Genomic DNA, 18,199 nt, shown 5'->3' with positions numbered 1-18,199 from the left:
CAAAGACTGTAGAAAATTGGCAGCGAGATTTAAACGTTAAATTGATCAAAAGTCTTAGTACAGTACAGATAAGTAGAAGCGTTAAAATGTTCTGTCTGTGTGGAATTCTCCTCAACAATTTCTTCAATAGCTGGTTTTTCGCAAGCATGGATAGATGGGACAACATCTGTCAAATTAGATAGCTTGAAAAAACATGTCCAAGGTAAAGTACATCAACATGCAAAACGTCTTTTTGATCAGAAGTCCTTGGGCGAAACTTTTGGCGCACAAGTTGTTGAACGATCTCCAATTGGAAAAGGTTTGATGAAAATGGCAGAGATTGACAGGAAAGTAATGATTACTCGTTACAACACTGCCTACTAAAGTCGGCAAAGCGCTATCGCGAATTGAAGGGATTCAGCGAGATTTTCGAAAAGAGCATAGCAAAGCCAGCCAAAGCCTTTGGAACGAGATGGATCACCCAACAATTGAAAGCCATGGAGACCTTTGTTGCCAATTATGGCGCATACATGCTACACATTGAGTCATTGTCCCAAACAGATTCGGTGCCAGCAAAAAGAGAAGAATTGCAGGGTTTTTTGTCAAAATGGACGTATGCAAAGTATCCTATGCTGATGACAGTATACATTGACAGTTTGACGCCTTTGAAGGTAATTAGTATGACGGTTCAATGTTCAGATTTGCTGTCTAATCACAACTTATATAATCTGGTGCAAAATTAAGAGTTGTGACTTTTATTTTTAGGTTCTTTGCCTGGGATTCCAAAAAGAAGTTCACGACCCTGTTAAAGCGGTGAAGCGCATTAATGAATTTGAGTGGACTATGGTCAAACTAAAAGAATTCATCAATAAATGCGTTCAGGACGACTCCGAAAAACTTATTAATTTTACACGGTTTTTGAAGGAGTGCGAAGCCACAACGTCCGACGACGGTAAGTAATTGATGAATGAGTCCCTGACTTTACGTACGCTTGAAATGTTTTTACACAGTAGAACTCACCAACCTTTGACAAAACGTCAAAAATTACCAGGCATCAAGTGGAAGAACTTGAAGACGATGAAGATGAAGCAGGTACTTTTAAATGTTATAATTAGTGTTTTGTAAATGTAATACTTTATGTCGTAACATTGCCTTTCTGTTTCTGAAGATGTTTCTTACCAAAAATAAAGCTAAAAGGGTTTAATGCGTCCCGGAGGAAAGTAACGAAAACTTGAAAAAAATGATTAATGCAGTGTCGAGGGTGTGCAAGGAAGACTTGAAGAGTTCCGAGAAAGTGGTGTTTAAAATCTGCCAGTCATATTGGACTTTGCAATGTGGCCCAAGGACGACGAAGCACTTAAGCGGTATGGCGACAAGGCAATTTTAGAACTGAAAGAGTTTTAACAGGCTATACTTGTTCAGAATGGATGCAACAATGACAAAGTCGTCTCAGAATGGAATCGTTTGAAGGTTTGAATAGTAAATGCATCGTTTTCCTTTCGTATTATACAGTTGGATAACTGAATATTTCTTCTGCTAGTGCCACGTCAAAAGCTACATAGTTGGAGCAGAAAAAAGGAAAAATATGTAAATGTATGGCAAAGCATCTGGGAAAATGTTATAAATTATAACTTATAACTTATATTGTTATTGCATTATAACTTATAATGCAAAAAGAGTGCAAAAATGTACTGCATATAATTGAATTGTTGCTCATAACACCATTCACGAATGCCAAGGTGGAGCGTTTATTTAGCCGAATGAACAGAATTAAGACAACTCTGCGAAATCGTTTGAGTACACAACGACTCGACGCTCAGCTAAGAATTGGTGAAGAAGGATGCCCGTTAGCTGAATTCAATGCGGAGGAAGCTCTCCAATATTGGCTAGAGCAAAAGATTAGACGCCCAAATGGTGCAAAACCACGAAAGTATCCAGCAGAAAGGCAATCAAAGTCAACGTCATCTACAAACGTTGTTGATATTGCAGCAGTTACGCTTTCCGATTTGGAAGAGAACGAATGCGAGGATTTTAGTTTATAGTTTTTAAAATTAATAAAAAATATTGGCGTAATCATGTGCATTGTAAAAATTGCGAGAGGAAAGTAAATCGGGGGGGGTTGATCGGAACGGGGGGGTCGGTAGGAACTTATTCGAAAAAAGTTGCGAAGCAATTTTTTTGCGATAATTCGGACCTTGCCTCCTACTTTTCACTTGCTTGGAATTCTTTTGGACTGATAACTTTATCCTGGCTTTGTCGGAGTCTTGCGCACCTTTGGTCATAAATACCCCAAGCATTATGTCTAAATCATGAAAAATGTTAATATAGGAGATGTCTCCATCATTAAACTTCAACACTGCCAAATATGTTGCTAAAGAGACAGTTCCTTGGGAGATCTGTCCCAAATGAGTCCATTCAAACACTCGTTCGGATTCTGTGTCAATCCATGTGTACATTTCTTCAACAAATCTGGGTCAGTTAGATCATTGAATATTGGCTCAATCAGTTCTACTATGGGCCCAGGAATACCAGTCTTGTGTTGGTAGGTGGTGTGATCTCTTAGGTAGCCACACCAACTATCTTTTCCTTTTGGACACAGGTGATGCTGAGGATTCTTCTCTGAGGAGGCAACATGGAAAAAGATGCCCTAGCAGCTTTGGCCATTTCTTCAACACTATTAAGGTTTCCCCTTATTGCCAAACCATAATAGTTTCGAAGAATGTCCATCTTTTGCGTAGTTAGCCGACCTTTTCCAGACAAACCTTTACCATCCGAGAGGTTTCTCCCTTTGTTCGAGGTTTTTAGTTTCCGCAGTCTGCTTCCGAATGTGAGTTCATTGCTTTCCCACCGTTCGGACATTTCAGAATCTCATTTAAGACTATAAATAAAACTGATAAGTCCAGAAATATAGTATCTTCTGTTATAATGTTGGAATGGACAGCAAAATTTGCTGTCTGATTACCAATTTTCGCACCGGAAGATCCAACCTCTTTGTCACAAGGTTCGCCATTTTTGCATTTCTTTGCCATTTTTTCACACCCGTTTTCTACCTCTATTTTGAGGATTTCCCATCATTTAACTTCAAATCCCCCAACAAAATAACAAAAACAATAGTTGGGAAATAAAAGCAGCAAATTTAGCACTTGAAATGTTACAAAAAACTAAGAAATTTGTAGACAACTTCGCCAGAAATGCAAACGCATCGCTCTCGAGACAGACAAGACTTTCATTGCCATGGCTCCCCAAAGGAACCAATTAGAATACAATTATGTCAAAAGACTCTGAATTCAATGCACCAAAAGGAGAAACAAAAATGACAATTTTTTGACCAGTATTTCGACCAAATTTTGAGGAAATCTCAACCTAAATGCGTTGCTAGGCCGTTGCTATGGAGTAAATTTTTAAACAACATAGCTTTGAAAGCTTTTTGGCCGTAATTTATAATGTTTTTCAAAATATAAACGACAACGTCTTAAAATTAAATAGTTAAGGCTCCCAAAAAATTAATAATTTTTTTTTGGAAAATTTGGTCAAAATACAGTTTATAAGAGGTGATGAATATGGGCATCAGTTCTCAATGTTTTGGAATTTTTCAGATCAGCAGCGAGATAACCAGTATATACAGTTTTCCTAAACACTTTTTTGGAGAAACGAAAAATCGTAAAACTTTTAACTTGCAGGAATTAGCAAGCTTTCATAATTTCTTCTTTATCTTTCATTTCATTCGACATCACACTCTAATGTTAGCCATTTTGAAATTACTAAACGAATTGAAATTTTGTATTACACAGTGAATTTATCCAGAAGCTAACACAGATGATGTGACGTATGCGAGGGCTGGCGTGTCTTCACTATTGCATGTATTTTACTATTGCTTTTATTATAGTATTACATAAAAATGAAACAAATACATTCCATATATACCATCCTTACAATGATTAAATTAGTAAATTTATGGCAATAGAGCATCAAAAGGCATTTGTGCTAAGATAATTCAGAGAATTAACATAGATAGCAGGTTGCAGCTTCATTGGTTTCACGAACTTTACCTTATAAAGAACTACCTAAGATAGCAGAGCTTCGCCGTATTATCCCTTTTGCAACGCATACCCAATATACCTTATACTATTCACAAAAATTTCATGTTAACTTTCACGAGGCAGTAACTTCAAGATGAAAAGATTCGGAGAACGTGAAACCTCATCTAAATAGGTTTCTGGAAAAGTTTGGCGGGCGTTAATAAAACTTCTGACATTAAAATTCAAATACAAGTGTATGCAAAACAAACAATATTGTTTAATTAACAGAATTATTTATTCCTATTCACAACAAAAAGTCCCGATGTACAAACGCATGGGAAAAGGGCTATTGAATGAAAAAACCTAAGTCGAAGCATAAAGCTCAGTTTTTTCTGGAAAAATGCATGTACTTGCAGGAAGATAAATACCTTTATCAAACGTCACCTTCTAATAGAAAAGTTTTTAATCAATTTCTATCTAAACAACACTGGCGAAATGAGCTTGCATCTTTTTACTTTACCCACAAGATCACGCGACAGCGAGTAGACGGCGCTCCCTTCCACACCATTTAATGGACCGAGGAGCATCAGCAGATGATGAAGCAGATGATTTAGATGGAATAGTTTTCTATAAAAAATTAGTAAGAGACATTTTCTTGAGGAAACGGCACTTGATGTTGTATCAGTGTGATCATACGTGCAATTTTTTACTGATGAGCTTAGACTCTTCCACCTGATTTGTATAGTTGTAAAGTTCAGAACAGGGGGGTGTTTAATCTCTTCCGACCGTATCTGGTAAAAATTTGCATATATCGTCAAACTGTGGTGTGTATATGGCACATGAAAGTGGCATTCGAGCTTACCACAGCATAAGTAATAAACAATCAAAACAATGAGGATAGATTATTTTGTAGTGACGTACATAACGTATGTATAATATTCTGTCGAGAATAATGTACTGCCATCAAAGAAATTAGCCTATCCTAGTTTCACTTAAACACATAATTTAAGCTCACGACTGTTGTAAGTAACTTCTTCGCTAGTGAATAAAATAATCACAAAAATTTAATAGCGTTCTAGTGCATTGAACTCACGCTCGGAGCTCATACGAAAGACTTATATAACGTTAAAATTTCATCATGCAACTTCATAAAAACGTAGTTTCGAGAACAAATAGGTTCAGCACATAATATGAAATCAATCCTGATACTACACAGAATGTAGTAATAATGTTGCAGGCTTCAACATTAATTGCGATGAAAACACAAGGCTGGAGTATATAAGAACTCATGTTTCAAAATCCGATCATTCCTGATGAAGACACTAGACTGGAGTATATAAGAGCTCTATTTTCAACATTAGATCATTCCTGACGAAGACTCTAGACTGGAGTATTGACTCAAGTTTTAACAACAGATCCCTCTTGATGAAGATAGTAGACTGGAGTATGTAAGGACTTAAGTTTTAACATCAGATCACTTCTGATGAAGACACCAGACAATAGGGGAAAAAGACTCAAGTTTTAACATCAGAATGAAGACACTAGACTTGAGGAAAGATTTCTTGTGATGAATGCATCACACTAAAGTAAATAAAAATTTCAACGTCTTAATACTCAAGATGAAGACAAATGTGAAGTACACAAAACACTGGAGTTTCAACTGAATTAAGCGCGATAACATTGCTGATGTCCTAACCAAAAAAGTTCAAAGGTCGTCAAAAAAGTCGATAAAAGAAAAGTTGAAAATACAAGAGAAACTATCACAATATTTCTCCCGAATCTCAGGCATAATATAATGTAGTTGGCATACGAGGGGGAATTCACAGAAAAATGATTTAGATAGTGGTTTTTCGAATCCAACACACTCCTCTTTCTACCCCAATTATGATTTAAAGAACGAGTCTGACGATAATGCTTTGCGCGCTTAGTCATGCACAGGCAGCCACGTTTGGGGCACCGTAAAATGGCAGCAAATTAGGTTGTTAAGGCAGCGATATGTCTACTTCGATTTTTAAGTCTGGTAAATTGACGGCAAAGCGCATTCGGCCATTAAATAAAAAAGAAGTAACAAGGATTAATTTAAATAAAGATGTATTCGTATTTGATTAGCCAGAAAACAATCCTGGAGATCGTTTGTCGATCGATGTATAAAGGCTTGCACATGGGTCGAGTTGGTTTGTACCAGTTTGCACTACAGCCTTTTCTTCAAGATCAGGTTGTCAAACTGGTGATATGTAATAGTTTGAATCGTTCTCCTCTTTCTAACTCTCAAAAATTTTTTTGAAATATAATTATTTATGAAACTCTGCATCCGATAGCGGAATTTTATTAACAGAAGTAAACACAAACGCGCAAAGCATTACCGTGAAATATCATTCTTTAAGTCAAAGTTCAAGTATTTTATCAATTACAAACTGGTTGATTAGTTCTCCCAAGTCTCCTCGGTTTGCATAACCCTGTGCCAAAACAGTAAACATCTTTTATTTCTTAAATAAAGCCAAAAACTATTTTGGGGTTGAGGTACATTCTCACGGCCCTTTAAGACAGGCCTATGACAGAACAGTAAGTCGACTTAAGCCATCAAACATCAGGTAGAATGGAACAGTATTTTATTTTAAAGACACGAATAAAAATCTATGTCTCATATACAATATATTTATAAGTACTGTAGGTCTAATCCCACCTTTGAAGATAAAGAAATTTTGTTCAATCCAGAAAGAATATTTGATTGAAGTGCATCGCAGTCATTCTCTTCACTTCCTCTACATTAAAAGAGAATATGATGTTTTAAGAAGAAGTAAAAACTTGGCATTTGAAATTCACTCTGAACACCCCAGATCCATTTCTGAAAGGAGAGTGAAGTTTTTAACATTCCAGCCCATTTAATTTCATAAATTTAATTCTTAAAAACATTGCCTATTCAAATTATGTTAAGCATGTATGAACAAGTGCAGATCAAAACAATTAGAATAATGCCAAAACGCAGGAATTGTAGCTATAAATGTGAAGGATTCATATTATTCAAAGAAACTCTGCCTTTTGAATTGAAATTTGAAACAAGCATGAACACATTCTATACATTTCTCCATAAACTCTGATTCAATTTAGGCCATTGAACTAAAATACATGGAACGCTATCAGTAATACAAAACCCTAATAAATTTTTTTGAAGCTGTGATTTTACCCCAGACACGCGAGATTTTACCTCAGACACGCGTGTGCGCTCAATCAATTATTACTCCGCAAGAGAATATCGAAACACTACACACGCGTGTCTGATGCAAGAATCGGCTTCAACTATTTGCTTCAGGTAGCGTTCAATGTATTTTAGTTCAATGATTTAGACTCATGAGGAGAGCATTTGTTAACTTTAAATAAAGTAATAACACCATCATCTGTAACTAGTTCAATAGCTTCTAAATAACCATTTTATAAATATGGGTGGTCGTTTTGTTGACCACGGTTTAAGTGTCCATTTGACGAAAGAAAAAGTGCCCAATAATCGTTATCACTGCTGAAAATAATCCTAATCTTATAAGTTGAACCTTTTAATGTGTATACTAAACATCCCAAGTAACTTTACATGTATATTCCTCTCGTTTTCTAATGGCGTAATACACGATTTTCTTTACAAAACGGAGGCTAATCGAGTAATAAGTATCAAAAACGGGCACTCAAATATTTACCATTAACATCAATCAAATTGGCATTTTTTTGATTAATTATGACGTAGAGTTCTCGTTGATCCGACTTTCGACCAACAACCCAACAATCCGTGAGAGTTTTCATATACACTTCACCATCATCGTTTGCCCTTGTGAAAACAAGCAGGTTTTTTAAATCATTGTTTTTACGAATTACAGTAAATTGTACAAAGGCGCATGCGATATATCGTAAATAGAATAATCGCACGTGATAATTAATATTCGTACAAAAAATGGAAAAGAGAAAAAAAAACAGTAGCTAAAATGAAATGTAAAAAAAAAGGACTATAGATCCAAGGATAGAGCAATGTTTCAAAAAAATCACTGCCAATGGACTTGTATTTTCATTCAGCGAAAATAAATTTGTTTCGTACATTTATTTTCTCTCATATATTAAGAGCAAAACATATAGACACAAAGATTGCCGCACTTTTCACACTAAAGCTCCTTCCTTAAAATATTTCATAACTGTCAAATTTGAAGATTTTACCTTGCAAAGTCCGCATTTATGTTACAAATTATTTTGATGATTTCAGGGGGGACAAACGTCGAATTCTGTTTTTTGTTGTGGATTGTTGTCTTCTGAGCTAGGTTCATGTGATTGAAGTAAACATAACGGTATTCCTGTTCCACACTAAAATAGGAGGGATAAAAAACTAGTGATTTTAGTGGGAATCAAAAAAAAACTAGGAAGCTTATCCAAATGAAAGGACAGAATGAGCGAGAGAGGAGGGGTGGGGATGAGAATCAACTGGTACCAATCATTCTAACACCCATTCCACACCTAAAAATAGATACAACCAACTCTCGACTTTCACAGTTAGAAAAATGTGCAAAATTTCCGCTTTATTCGATCATTTTAATTTACTATGTCATCGTATCAAGAGCACAAATCAAACACCAACAAATGCCAAATAACTGAACTAAAACAACTCAAATTACCCAAAGACAGACAACGAACATCGCTGCTTCGTATACGCAAGCATAGTTAACTTTAAGAGACAGTTTGAGGGACATACTTCACAAGTCATACACACGTAAGCACTTACACTTTCAGTTACATACTATTTCACAAATAGAAGCTAGGAAAAGAACGTAAAAGACAGTTTTCTGGGTGAAAAACGATGAAATTTCATGCATGGCCGAATCGTAGCCAGCTTGACCATTTATGAGTGGGGGCATAATGAATAGCCTAACATACTACATAACTAGGGAAACTCATATAGGTTCTGTCTTATCAAGTTTGTACGAAATCAATTGTTTTTTTTCAGATTATAGCATATATCACTACGGTCCAACCTAAATATCAAGGCTTTCTACTTCACTTGGAATATTGACACGTTCAACTCCATAAGCGGAGGCATCGGAAAGAAATAAAAAAATGATCGGTCCGTCGTAAAAATATATGTTGACGCAATGATAATGTGATGCCTGAAAAGTTGATGAAAAATGCAGAAAAACGTTGCCAGCTCGACTTTGTTTACTTAATCAATCTCTAAAATACACAATCGTGGAGAGATTCTCATGTAGCAATCGAAGGTTGCATAAATAATGCACGAATTGATTAACTTCCAACAGAGCAAATGATGAAGTTTACGATGATGCAAGTAGAATCTCAAGTACTTCGGTTGCTTTGAAAATTTAATATAAAAGAAAATTAATAATAGAAAAATGATTTTCTTTGAAATACAAACAATGTCTTCTTGATGATAGATAAATACGAAATAAGCAGAGAAAAAATAGACAGCACAAGAAAGACAATTTTTATCATTGAAATGAATCACAATTAATTCTTCGTAATGCCATAAAAACACTGATACCGTCTCCTTTTTTAAAACGACGGCAAGATAAGAAAATCCTAACTCGTGATTGGTCAGGTAAGAAAATCCTAACTCGTGATTGGTCAGGTAAGAAAATCCTAACTCGTGATTGGTCAGGTAAGACTTATATTTGAAACTCGGAATTGAGTGTGATTATTACGTCGTTGATATTTTGACAGGTAATTCTTATCAATGGAAAACTTTTCTTTGCAGTTTTGGGTGATAACCTATTGGTTAGTTCGCAAAATAAAGTATTGCCATAACAGACATAATATCTGAAATTTTCATAAGCCACAGCTTCTGAAATTAATGATTCTAAGTTTTATTTTAGTATGTTTGAATATGATGACTTTGTCGTCGAGTCTAAATCTATAGACAAATTGGCTAACTCATTCAATTCAAATTTTGAATAAAGTTATCAAGATTTTTTTCGCCATGTCAGTCATTAAGATTTTTACTTTTTTAATCTTAACGTTATAAATACAAGTTTACATGTTTTGACAAATAAAAAGGTTTTTCATTAATAAATATTCAGTAAATGATTTAAAAACAAGATAGAACAATATGTTTACATGCTTGGAAAAATGACAAGGTGTTTCCATTTTAATAAATATTCGAAAGGTGCAAAAACTTAATCAAAAATATATGTTTACATGTTTGGCAAGATGAAAAAGTTTTTTCGTTTTAATCAATTTTTTAGTAGTACTTTTATGTATCCTAACATATCACCATAAAATAAACTAAACACAAATTTATAAAGTAAAAACAAGAAGAAAAAAATAACTTACGTTAAATTGGCTTTCTTTGTTTTGACATGCTCGCTAATAACATTTGCCAAATTTGTCAATCTGTGTCCAACAAAACCACTCAGCTGTTTACAAATTTCTTTATCGGGCGGTTCATTTACTAAAAACAAGTAAAGCCAAATTCGAATTAATGAACATGCTTGCTTTTGTTTATTGTTCGCTACAAAATGTCTATCGTTTTCTTAAAGCATGCAGTAAAACAAAAACAATTCGTTGCTTCGTGATGCACACTGATTATAAATAACTATTTCACACATTTTTTAAAAACACTGAAATTGACCAATGTTGTTTAGCTTTCGGAGATAATGAGTTTCAAATTTGCATATTTACACAACATAATATTTAAATCTACACAATTCTAATAATTAAAAAGCTTGTCGAAAACGATTCAACATTGACAATGGGGAAGACAATACATAAGTTCACGCGTAAAGGAAATTCTGCGTTTGAAGTTCGTCTTACCTGCAACTAACATACTAACAACAGCATCTACAGCCTAATGTTAAAATAAAATCATAGAGTAAAAACAGCGCTACTTGTTAGGGATAAAAAATTACTCACAGGGAATAGTAGTCAACGAGCCACAACAATCGAAGACTATATTTATTTGCAAAAATAGTTTACTCACAGAACACATAACAACTGTCTTACGGTGAGGGGGGGAGGAGGGAGGTTTATTATGTTTAGTTCAAAAACTGCAGTCGTTTGACGATGGGAAGGGGGAGGGTTGAGGTAAGAAGAACCAACCTGATAAACCACCAAGAAGAACTCTTTCAAGCCATCTTCTTCCTCAATAAATATCCGCGGTAACTTACGCGGAGGCCCTCGAACATCCTCCATCAAGTCTGGTGGACACGTGACAAACCTGTAATACATCATTGGAAGGATTAACGTGACGTATCACTCTCTTCATTTGCAGAAGCATTCTTCTGTTCTGACTATAAAACGCTCAGTTGTACACAAATGCGTGTATAATATACCTTCCACGATGATTTCGCGAGGACGTGTTTTCTCCACGCGCGATCATTTGTTTCTCATACGCAGCCCACTACAAAATTTTAGGAAGCTTTCACAACTAAACGAGGAATTTTATTGTTGTCAAAACTTATCATAAATATTTTGTCACCAAACTTCTAAGTTGAAACAAACGTATGAGGTTCTAGCAGTTTTGTGATTAGGATTCCTATTGTTGGTGATTTAGCTCAAAATGCTCTGGTTGCTACGTAAAGGATTCTGGTAATCGAGAGGAAACTGTACTCAAATAACACAAATAACAGCGAAAAGAAATAGAAAGAATAGCCATAAATGAGTGATATTAACAGTAAAGATATTAACAGAGTTTATGTTTTTTATGAATTTATTAAAGTTATCACTTTTGTACCTCTTCATTCGCGACAGGAATCAAACTTGTCGTTAGATATCTATACAGCACTCTCATATCTTCTTGCTCAAGACCACTCCTAAAAAAACAAATATGACACATTGGGTGTTGGCCGTTGGGAATACTTCCCCTTGGCGTTTTACAGCGGATCCGAGGGATTTGGGAAAATTCATCAATTTAACAGAAGCAAAGTAATAAATGAATATGTTTTATGAGACTGAAACCTATTAAATAATTGAATCAGCTGATAATCTAAATGTATTCAACCAAAAGCATGCCTAGCCCTTTGCGATGAATGAACTATACCCCTTTGTCATTCACACATCCCTTCTCAACACTGACCATAGTTACTGAAGAACTAAAACACCAATAACTGTGGCAAACACACTCCCATCTCCACAGATATGACTAACTCACCAACATTACAAGCTACACTATTGTGATATATCTATGCCTGAAACACCTCCATCACTCCAGCACACACCTAACCTTTGAGTAATGCACCAACATCACCGGCTGTATTATTGTAACTGAAGCACCTATAACAAGTTTGTTAAAAACACAAATATATATATATATATATCGCACATTAAAAACCAGTAAAGCTTACCAAACAATTTGATCGTCGTACATGAACACCGTGTACTTTATGGAACTAAAATAATACATAGAACGTTTAAATGAATAACCACAAGAGGTTTTCTAAAGAATTTTTAAGAATTTTTCACTTTGTATCAACCTAAATTTATGTTCAATCAAATTCATGAAACAGCTGATTTTTAGAAACGTTGTTTTGTCCAGCGGTAGGAATTGTATTCCTTAAAAGATAAACAAAATTGGATTTTTAATTCACACAAAATTTCCCTAACTTAGGAGTCACTTGATTAAAGGAAATTAAACATTACAATTTTGAAATGCTGCTACCTGAAAAAACGCTCAATATATCCACTTTCGAGAAGTCAATCGTTCCTAAATACTAAAAGTAAAAAGAAAAGGTAAAGACGAACTAAATACAAAATAAATATTCCTGTTGTTAATTAATAAACACATACATCCTTTTGGGTGATGTTATCACCTACAAAACTGTTGAATTAAGAAATCAAAAGCCGACATATTCTTTCTTTCTAATTACAACCATAAAGAAATTAAACTTAATAAAAATCACGAATTAATGTACTTTATCCACATATATCAGCTAACATATTTTACACCACCCAATTCCTGTTTTCATATTGTCACTCACTTCACAGGATAATGTTGTTCTTTTAACACCCTCCTACTATCCCCCATATACAATCACACCTACAGAAAATGTTTACTCACCCTAGCAAAGAAGTATCCCAATCGTCTTCGTAGCTCATTTAGATCACAAAAAGCATTAATGTCCCGAAAAGAGCCATTAAACAACTAAAGTTAATGGAAATAAATGTAATGAGTGCAAGCTCCGGTCTCATTTACAATAAATTGTTGTGAACTATCAATGGTCAGACATTTCTTATTCTTTCAACATTTTTTACCAAAATTATCTAAAACATTGATAATTTCTCCAACATCTACACTTTTTAACAAAATCCATACTTTCTACATCTAAATTTTCTACATGCAACATCCATATTTTCTAAATGTAAATTTGCTATAAAATTCATATTTTCTAACATCCATATTTGATCTACAATAACTAAATTTTCTAAAAGATACGTATTTTCGATAACATCCATGTTTTCTAAAACATCTAAATTTTCTATACTGTTGATACTTTCCATAACATCTATATTTTCCATAACATTCAAATTTTCCATACAACCATACTTTATATTTCCATACATCCATATTTCCTATAACATCCATATAACATCCATAGTTTCTATAACATCTATATTTTCTAAAACATCCATACTTCAAATAACATCCACTATTTTTCTATACATTATCTTTTTGATTGCTTTTCAGTTTGAAAACTGTAAAGTAATATTGCACAATTGTTTTTGTTTATGCATTTATGAGAGAAACGATTGGTCTCTTTTTGCTAATCATTGTTTTTTGTATTGCCGCTCATTCTGTTCTTCGTGCCATTGTTTTTTTGTCAAAGAAAAACAATACCACTCGTTTTATGAAATAAAATTTATTGAACGTACAGAGTCTGGCAAAAAACAAAACAAAATGACGAACAAACAAAATATTTCATTAATTATGAAATAAATTATTCAGCCCCATTAATCCGGCGATTTCATGTCTTCCTCTAAAGCTTTTTTCCCACAAACTCACAAAGAATATGACAAGCTTCGCCGTTCATTTGTTCAGTTGCTTATTGTGATTGTAATGCCAATGCAGAAAGGAAACTTAGATATTCTTCAGTAATTAATGCTTCAAAAATAGATCTAGCACAGTACATAATAACAACAAAAAAAGATTAAAGTCGTGTTAGCTGTACTCGTACCACTCTCGCACTCGTACCACTCTCGTACTCGTCGCTCATCATATTAAATTCTCTTCACTACGAGTACAACTTGTTTATCAAACCCAGATGCCTCACGGTCAAATCACGTAGCAGAAGTCATACTCGTAGTCGAATCTGAAATTCCCAAATAGCTATCACTGCACCATCACAAAACACCGCATCACTGACCGCATTAAATACCTTAAACATTTGATATGTTTGTTTTAATACGGCAATAAGAACGTTGTCCTAAAAAAGAATTAACACAGAACGCTCTCATATAATTTCATCGAAAAAATTGTAGCAATAAAATCTTGATTAGACAAAGCAACTGGTTGTAAAATTTATGGGATGTTTTGCAGGGTGAAGTTTACAAGATGGTGTTTTTTGGAATGTGTTCTCGCATTTATTTTTAGAAATTGTCGGTTGGAAAAAGATTGTAAAACATGATATCACTTACGTGAACATCTTCGTGATGATAATGTCTTTCCGCTTGATTACTATCCGCCATCTTTTCGCTAAATGGTATCGTCACTGTCTGTTGGCAGTAAACAATACAATGATGATAGATAAAAGTCTATGATTGAAACTGAGTGGCGTGCTAGCTTCTAACATTTGATTAACTACAGCAGCAACGAAAACTACACAGCAAATAATTTTACATAACATAAATGAATATTATTATATCACCCCAAAAGATTGAATTAAACACTTTTAAATGATGCATTAATGGCGTGCTAGGCTGCTAGCTTTAATTAACAAGTGATGCATTAGTAAGTGTGCTATCGTTTAATAACCCAGAACCGATGTTCTGCTGAGAATTCTATCTTTTAATGGTCTATTTTAAGATAAAGACATTTTCCGTGCTTCTCTACAGTAATACACTAAAGTAGAAAAGTTTAAAGTAAATGGTTTGAACCCGGGAGTATCGTTACATGTTTGTAAATGTAGATTGTCCAGGTTGGTATAGTATACTATAAAGGAATTCAAAACCGGGTTCAAACCATTTACTATAGTAGAAAAGTTTGACAGAAATCAGAAATAAAGGAATTGCGTAGCAACAGAACTGGCAAGCACAAGCACGAAGTACTAGTGTTTCCAAGCAATTTTGAGTTTCTACCAAACTTTCACAAGTGTTTCTGCAACTCAATTGAAACAAGTAAATATATTTTTATTTCCTTTATAAATAGCTTTTTAGACACAGTCTTAAGAAGATAAATTATTGATTTTAATGACATGTTTATATTTTTGTTTTCAACATTTCCCCGCAAACACGCAACCTAAGAGACTTTAGCGAGACTGAACATCCCGTGTTTCTATAAATTAGCATTTCAAAAACACGGACACTGATTGGCTGAACGTTCGAAAACTTGTGTTTCCATAACGTCTACAGAAAGTACGTCTCGCAGTTTCCGGTTTGCACGGGAAATGTAAAAGCTATTTAAAAATATAAACTATGTCTCATTGAACTCGGTAAATTTATTTATTTGATATTGTTTATTCTTTATAAAGGAAATAGAAAATATTTTTCTTGCATAAAGAGCAGAGACTGCTTTTTGTCATTAAAGATCCATATTTCACTTGCAAACTAATCACTTTCGGTAAACCCTATCCCTAATTCTCACTTTGACCAAATTTTAACTATACACCTAAATATATGTTGAATTTATCATACAGTTTTCTAAGTTTCATTAACATTATAACAATACCTTAATTATGATGTTAGATTAAAACAATATCAACATTCTCACCATGATCATCCAGAAATCTGTTTCTGGTTCATAGAAAACCTGTCTCGTTTTCTGTGTATGAAGTGATTCACAAGGCTTGTCAGGAGTAAACTGCCTACCAAATTTCATATTGCATTAAAATATGAACAAAATAGACAACACAAAAGTTTTGAACAACATTTAAAAAACATGTTGTGAAAACCCTCTTTCAACCGTTTTATTTATATGACACTAAACCATATTTTGAGGGGAGGTGCAAGTACATGTACAAGTTATAAAATTGCTTTGAAAACCCCCTAAAGGTTTTTGCATTTCCCTTGAAAATCAATGCGCTTCCTTTGAATTGAAAATAAATTTGATCCAAGGCCCAACAACATGCAACAAAATCCAAATCTAAATTATAATTTACTACTGAAATAAAGATCTGTGATGGGGCAAATGAGATATAAAAAACAATAAAATTCTTACTCGCTTAATGATTTTTGCGGTACATGAAATACATTCCTCTGGTTGAATATCAACAAGCAAAATTTAGAAAAAGAATGTGATTTCATGACACTAGATTTCTATAAAGTCAATCATAAAAAAAACACTAAAGGCTAAGAATCATTCAGCCTGCATGCACCTACCCACCCACAAATTTATGACCCCACCCAAGATGTCTACAAAAATCTCGCCTTTGTACAGTGCTTAGTGACTATATGGTTATTAGATTGGTTTTCAACATACAATGTAAATGACTTGCTAAATTTGAAGGTTTTTTAGGTTGTATTGTGCATTGTCCACCATTGGGTTTAATCTATTTTGCTACCTTTCAATGGGGAGTGTTAAATGGAAGATGAAAATTTGGATGGGAGTGGAAAAATTTTCTCTCAACACATGCTTTAATACAAACTTCCATTTAATAAAATACCCAACATAGTATGGGTAAAAGGGTAGAAAAAAGAAAAACTCTTGATTACTGTAATTTTTTCTGAATTTTTGACAAAAAGCAATTAGTGAATATTTTGATTTTTGCATTTGTAAATTTCAAACAAGCAAGCACTTCTAGCAATGAATAAAGCACAATTTGCATTTGTATTTTGCAAGGATTTCATTGTAAGATTGACTTCCCCAGTGACTTCATTATTAATTGAGAGTGGGAGATGAATAGATTGTGAAGACCTTTTGTTTATTTTGCTACCTTTGCTATCTATTGACAATATAAGAAGGGGGCATAGGCATACGAGAGCTATCAATTCTGAGAGGGGTGCAGAAAATATAACTCACAAAGAGTTCCCCCAGATTTTTGCCTAACATTTGAAATTTGCCCAACTCTTCAATTTTCAAATACTCTTAGAAGGCAGCTGCCCTCCTGCCCTTTGTCCTGCATGCCTAAGGGAGGCTAAAGTATGAGGAAGTGTGGCCAAATTTTTTTACTACATTGGTTCTGACAAGCTTAGATTGTCCAAACTGTTATTTATAGTTTCAAAGTTCAAAACAGAGCAAAGTTCTTAACTCATCTACCAAATCATGAATTCATAATGAAATTCATTTAATTTCACAATCAAAAGTACAAGTTTTTAACAAAAACCAGTGGTAACTCCAAGTTGTCAAGAATAATCTAATTTTGGTCATGGTAATCCCCACAGTTTACTGTTAAATGAAGTATCACACACGAAAACAAATAAACAATTACATACTGTGTAAATTTCACAATGGCTTCGCATAGTCCAACATTGCGAATCTGCTTTTCAATATCCTCCTCTGGAGGAAGGTAAAGAAGAATCTTCTCTTTTTCCTAAGTAAATATTTTTGTATAACTGTCTTATTTTGAGATGAAACTGCAGAGTAATAGTGTTAGGTATCAAGTAATTTACGCAATATACAGTCAATTAATATCAAATGTATTATAGTGAAAGAGACATTTGAACGATATATTTTCATGTTTAAAGGAAGCAATCATGATTCATAAACATAAAAGAAATTGATAAACCATATATTACTCATACCATGCCTTCTTTTGGTCCAAAGGTCGAGTTGTAAATGAAAAAATTTCGAAATTCAGGCGAAGTCTTGCTTAACAACGCCATCTTTATTATCTAGTTCCAGTCCCTGATAAGGCACCACGGACTACATTTTTCCTGGGGATGCACCGAAGTTATATAATAAAGATATATCTGTGATGGGGCGAATGAGATTTAAAAAACAATAAAATTCTTACTCGCTTAATATTTGCGGTACATGAAACAGATTCCTCTGGTTGAATATCAACAAGCAAAATTCAGAAAAAGAATGTGATTTCATGACACTAGATTTCTATAAAGTCAATCATAAAATAAAA

The 18,199-nt window shown here is 34.1% G+C and overlaps 1 protein-coding gene and 1 long non-coding RNA gene across 2 annotated transcripts; both read right to left on the bottom strand.

Annotated features, from left to right (window-relative positions):
* Positions 1 to 4,253: 4,253 nt before the first annotated feature.
* On the bottom strand, positions 4,254 to 5,494 carry LOC124447978. Its single transcript, XR_006948900.1, has 2 exons — positions 4,731 to 5,494; positions 4,254 to 4,625 (listed from the first exon to the last, which is right to left on the bottom strand). It is a non-coding gene; the product is annotated as an uncharacterized LOC124447978 (long non-coding RNA).
* A 1,096-nt stretch (positions 5,495 to 6,590) lies between these two features.
* On the bottom strand, positions 6,591 to 17,966 carry LOC124447972 (vacuolar fusion protein CCZ1 homolog). Its single transcript, XM_046998976.1, has 17 exons — positions 17,868 to 17,966; positions 17,559 to 17,656; positions 15,898 to 15,991; positions 14,607 to 14,684; positions 14,348 to 14,395; positions 13,033 to 13,116; positions 12,634 to 12,685; positions 12,449 to 12,527; positions 12,320 to 12,364; positions 11,710 to 11,788; positions 11,309 to 11,376; positions 11,076 to 11,193; positions 10,791 to 10,824; positions 10,311 to 10,428; positions 8,193 to 8,336; positions 7,685 to 7,812; positions 6,591 to 6,760 (listed from the first exon to the last, which is right to left on the bottom strand). The coding sequence occupies exons 1-17, from the start codon at positions 17,946 to 17,948 to the stop codon at positions 6,705 to 6,707; spliced, it is 1,404 nt and encodes a 467-aa protein (XP_046854932.1). The 5' UTR covers positions 17,949 to 17,966; the 3' UTR covers positions 6,591 to 6,704.
* Positions 17,967 to 18,199: the final 233 nt, after the last annotated feature.

This window comes from Xenia sp. Carnegie-2017, unplaced genomic scaffold, assembly GCF_021976095.1.
Source record: "Xenia sp. Carnegie-2017 unplaced genomic scaffold, XeniaSp_v1 HiC_scaffold_23, whole genome shotgun sequence".
NCBI lineage: Eukaryota > Metazoa > Cnidaria > Anthozoa > Malacalcyonacea > Xeniidae > Xenia > Xenia sp. Carnegie-2017.
Note: the sequence above shows the minus strand (reverse complement) of the source record. Positions and strands in the feature narration are given on the sequence as shown.

Bases quoted from the DNA above. Each gene is read 5' to 3' on its own strand.
- LOC124447972 (XM_046998976.1), bottom strand. From the start codon at position 17,948: ATGGCGTTGTTAAGCAAGACTTCGCCTGAATTTCGAAATTTTTTCATT. The intron at 14,396-14,606 runs GTAAGTGATATC...ATTCTTTTTTAG, and splicing joins ATCATCACGAAGATGTTCAC to GACAACGTTCTTATTGCCGT. The intron at 12,528-12,633 runs GTAGCAGCATTT...TTATCTTTTAAG, and splicing joins TATATTGAGCGTTTTTTCAG to GAATACAATTCCTACCGCTG.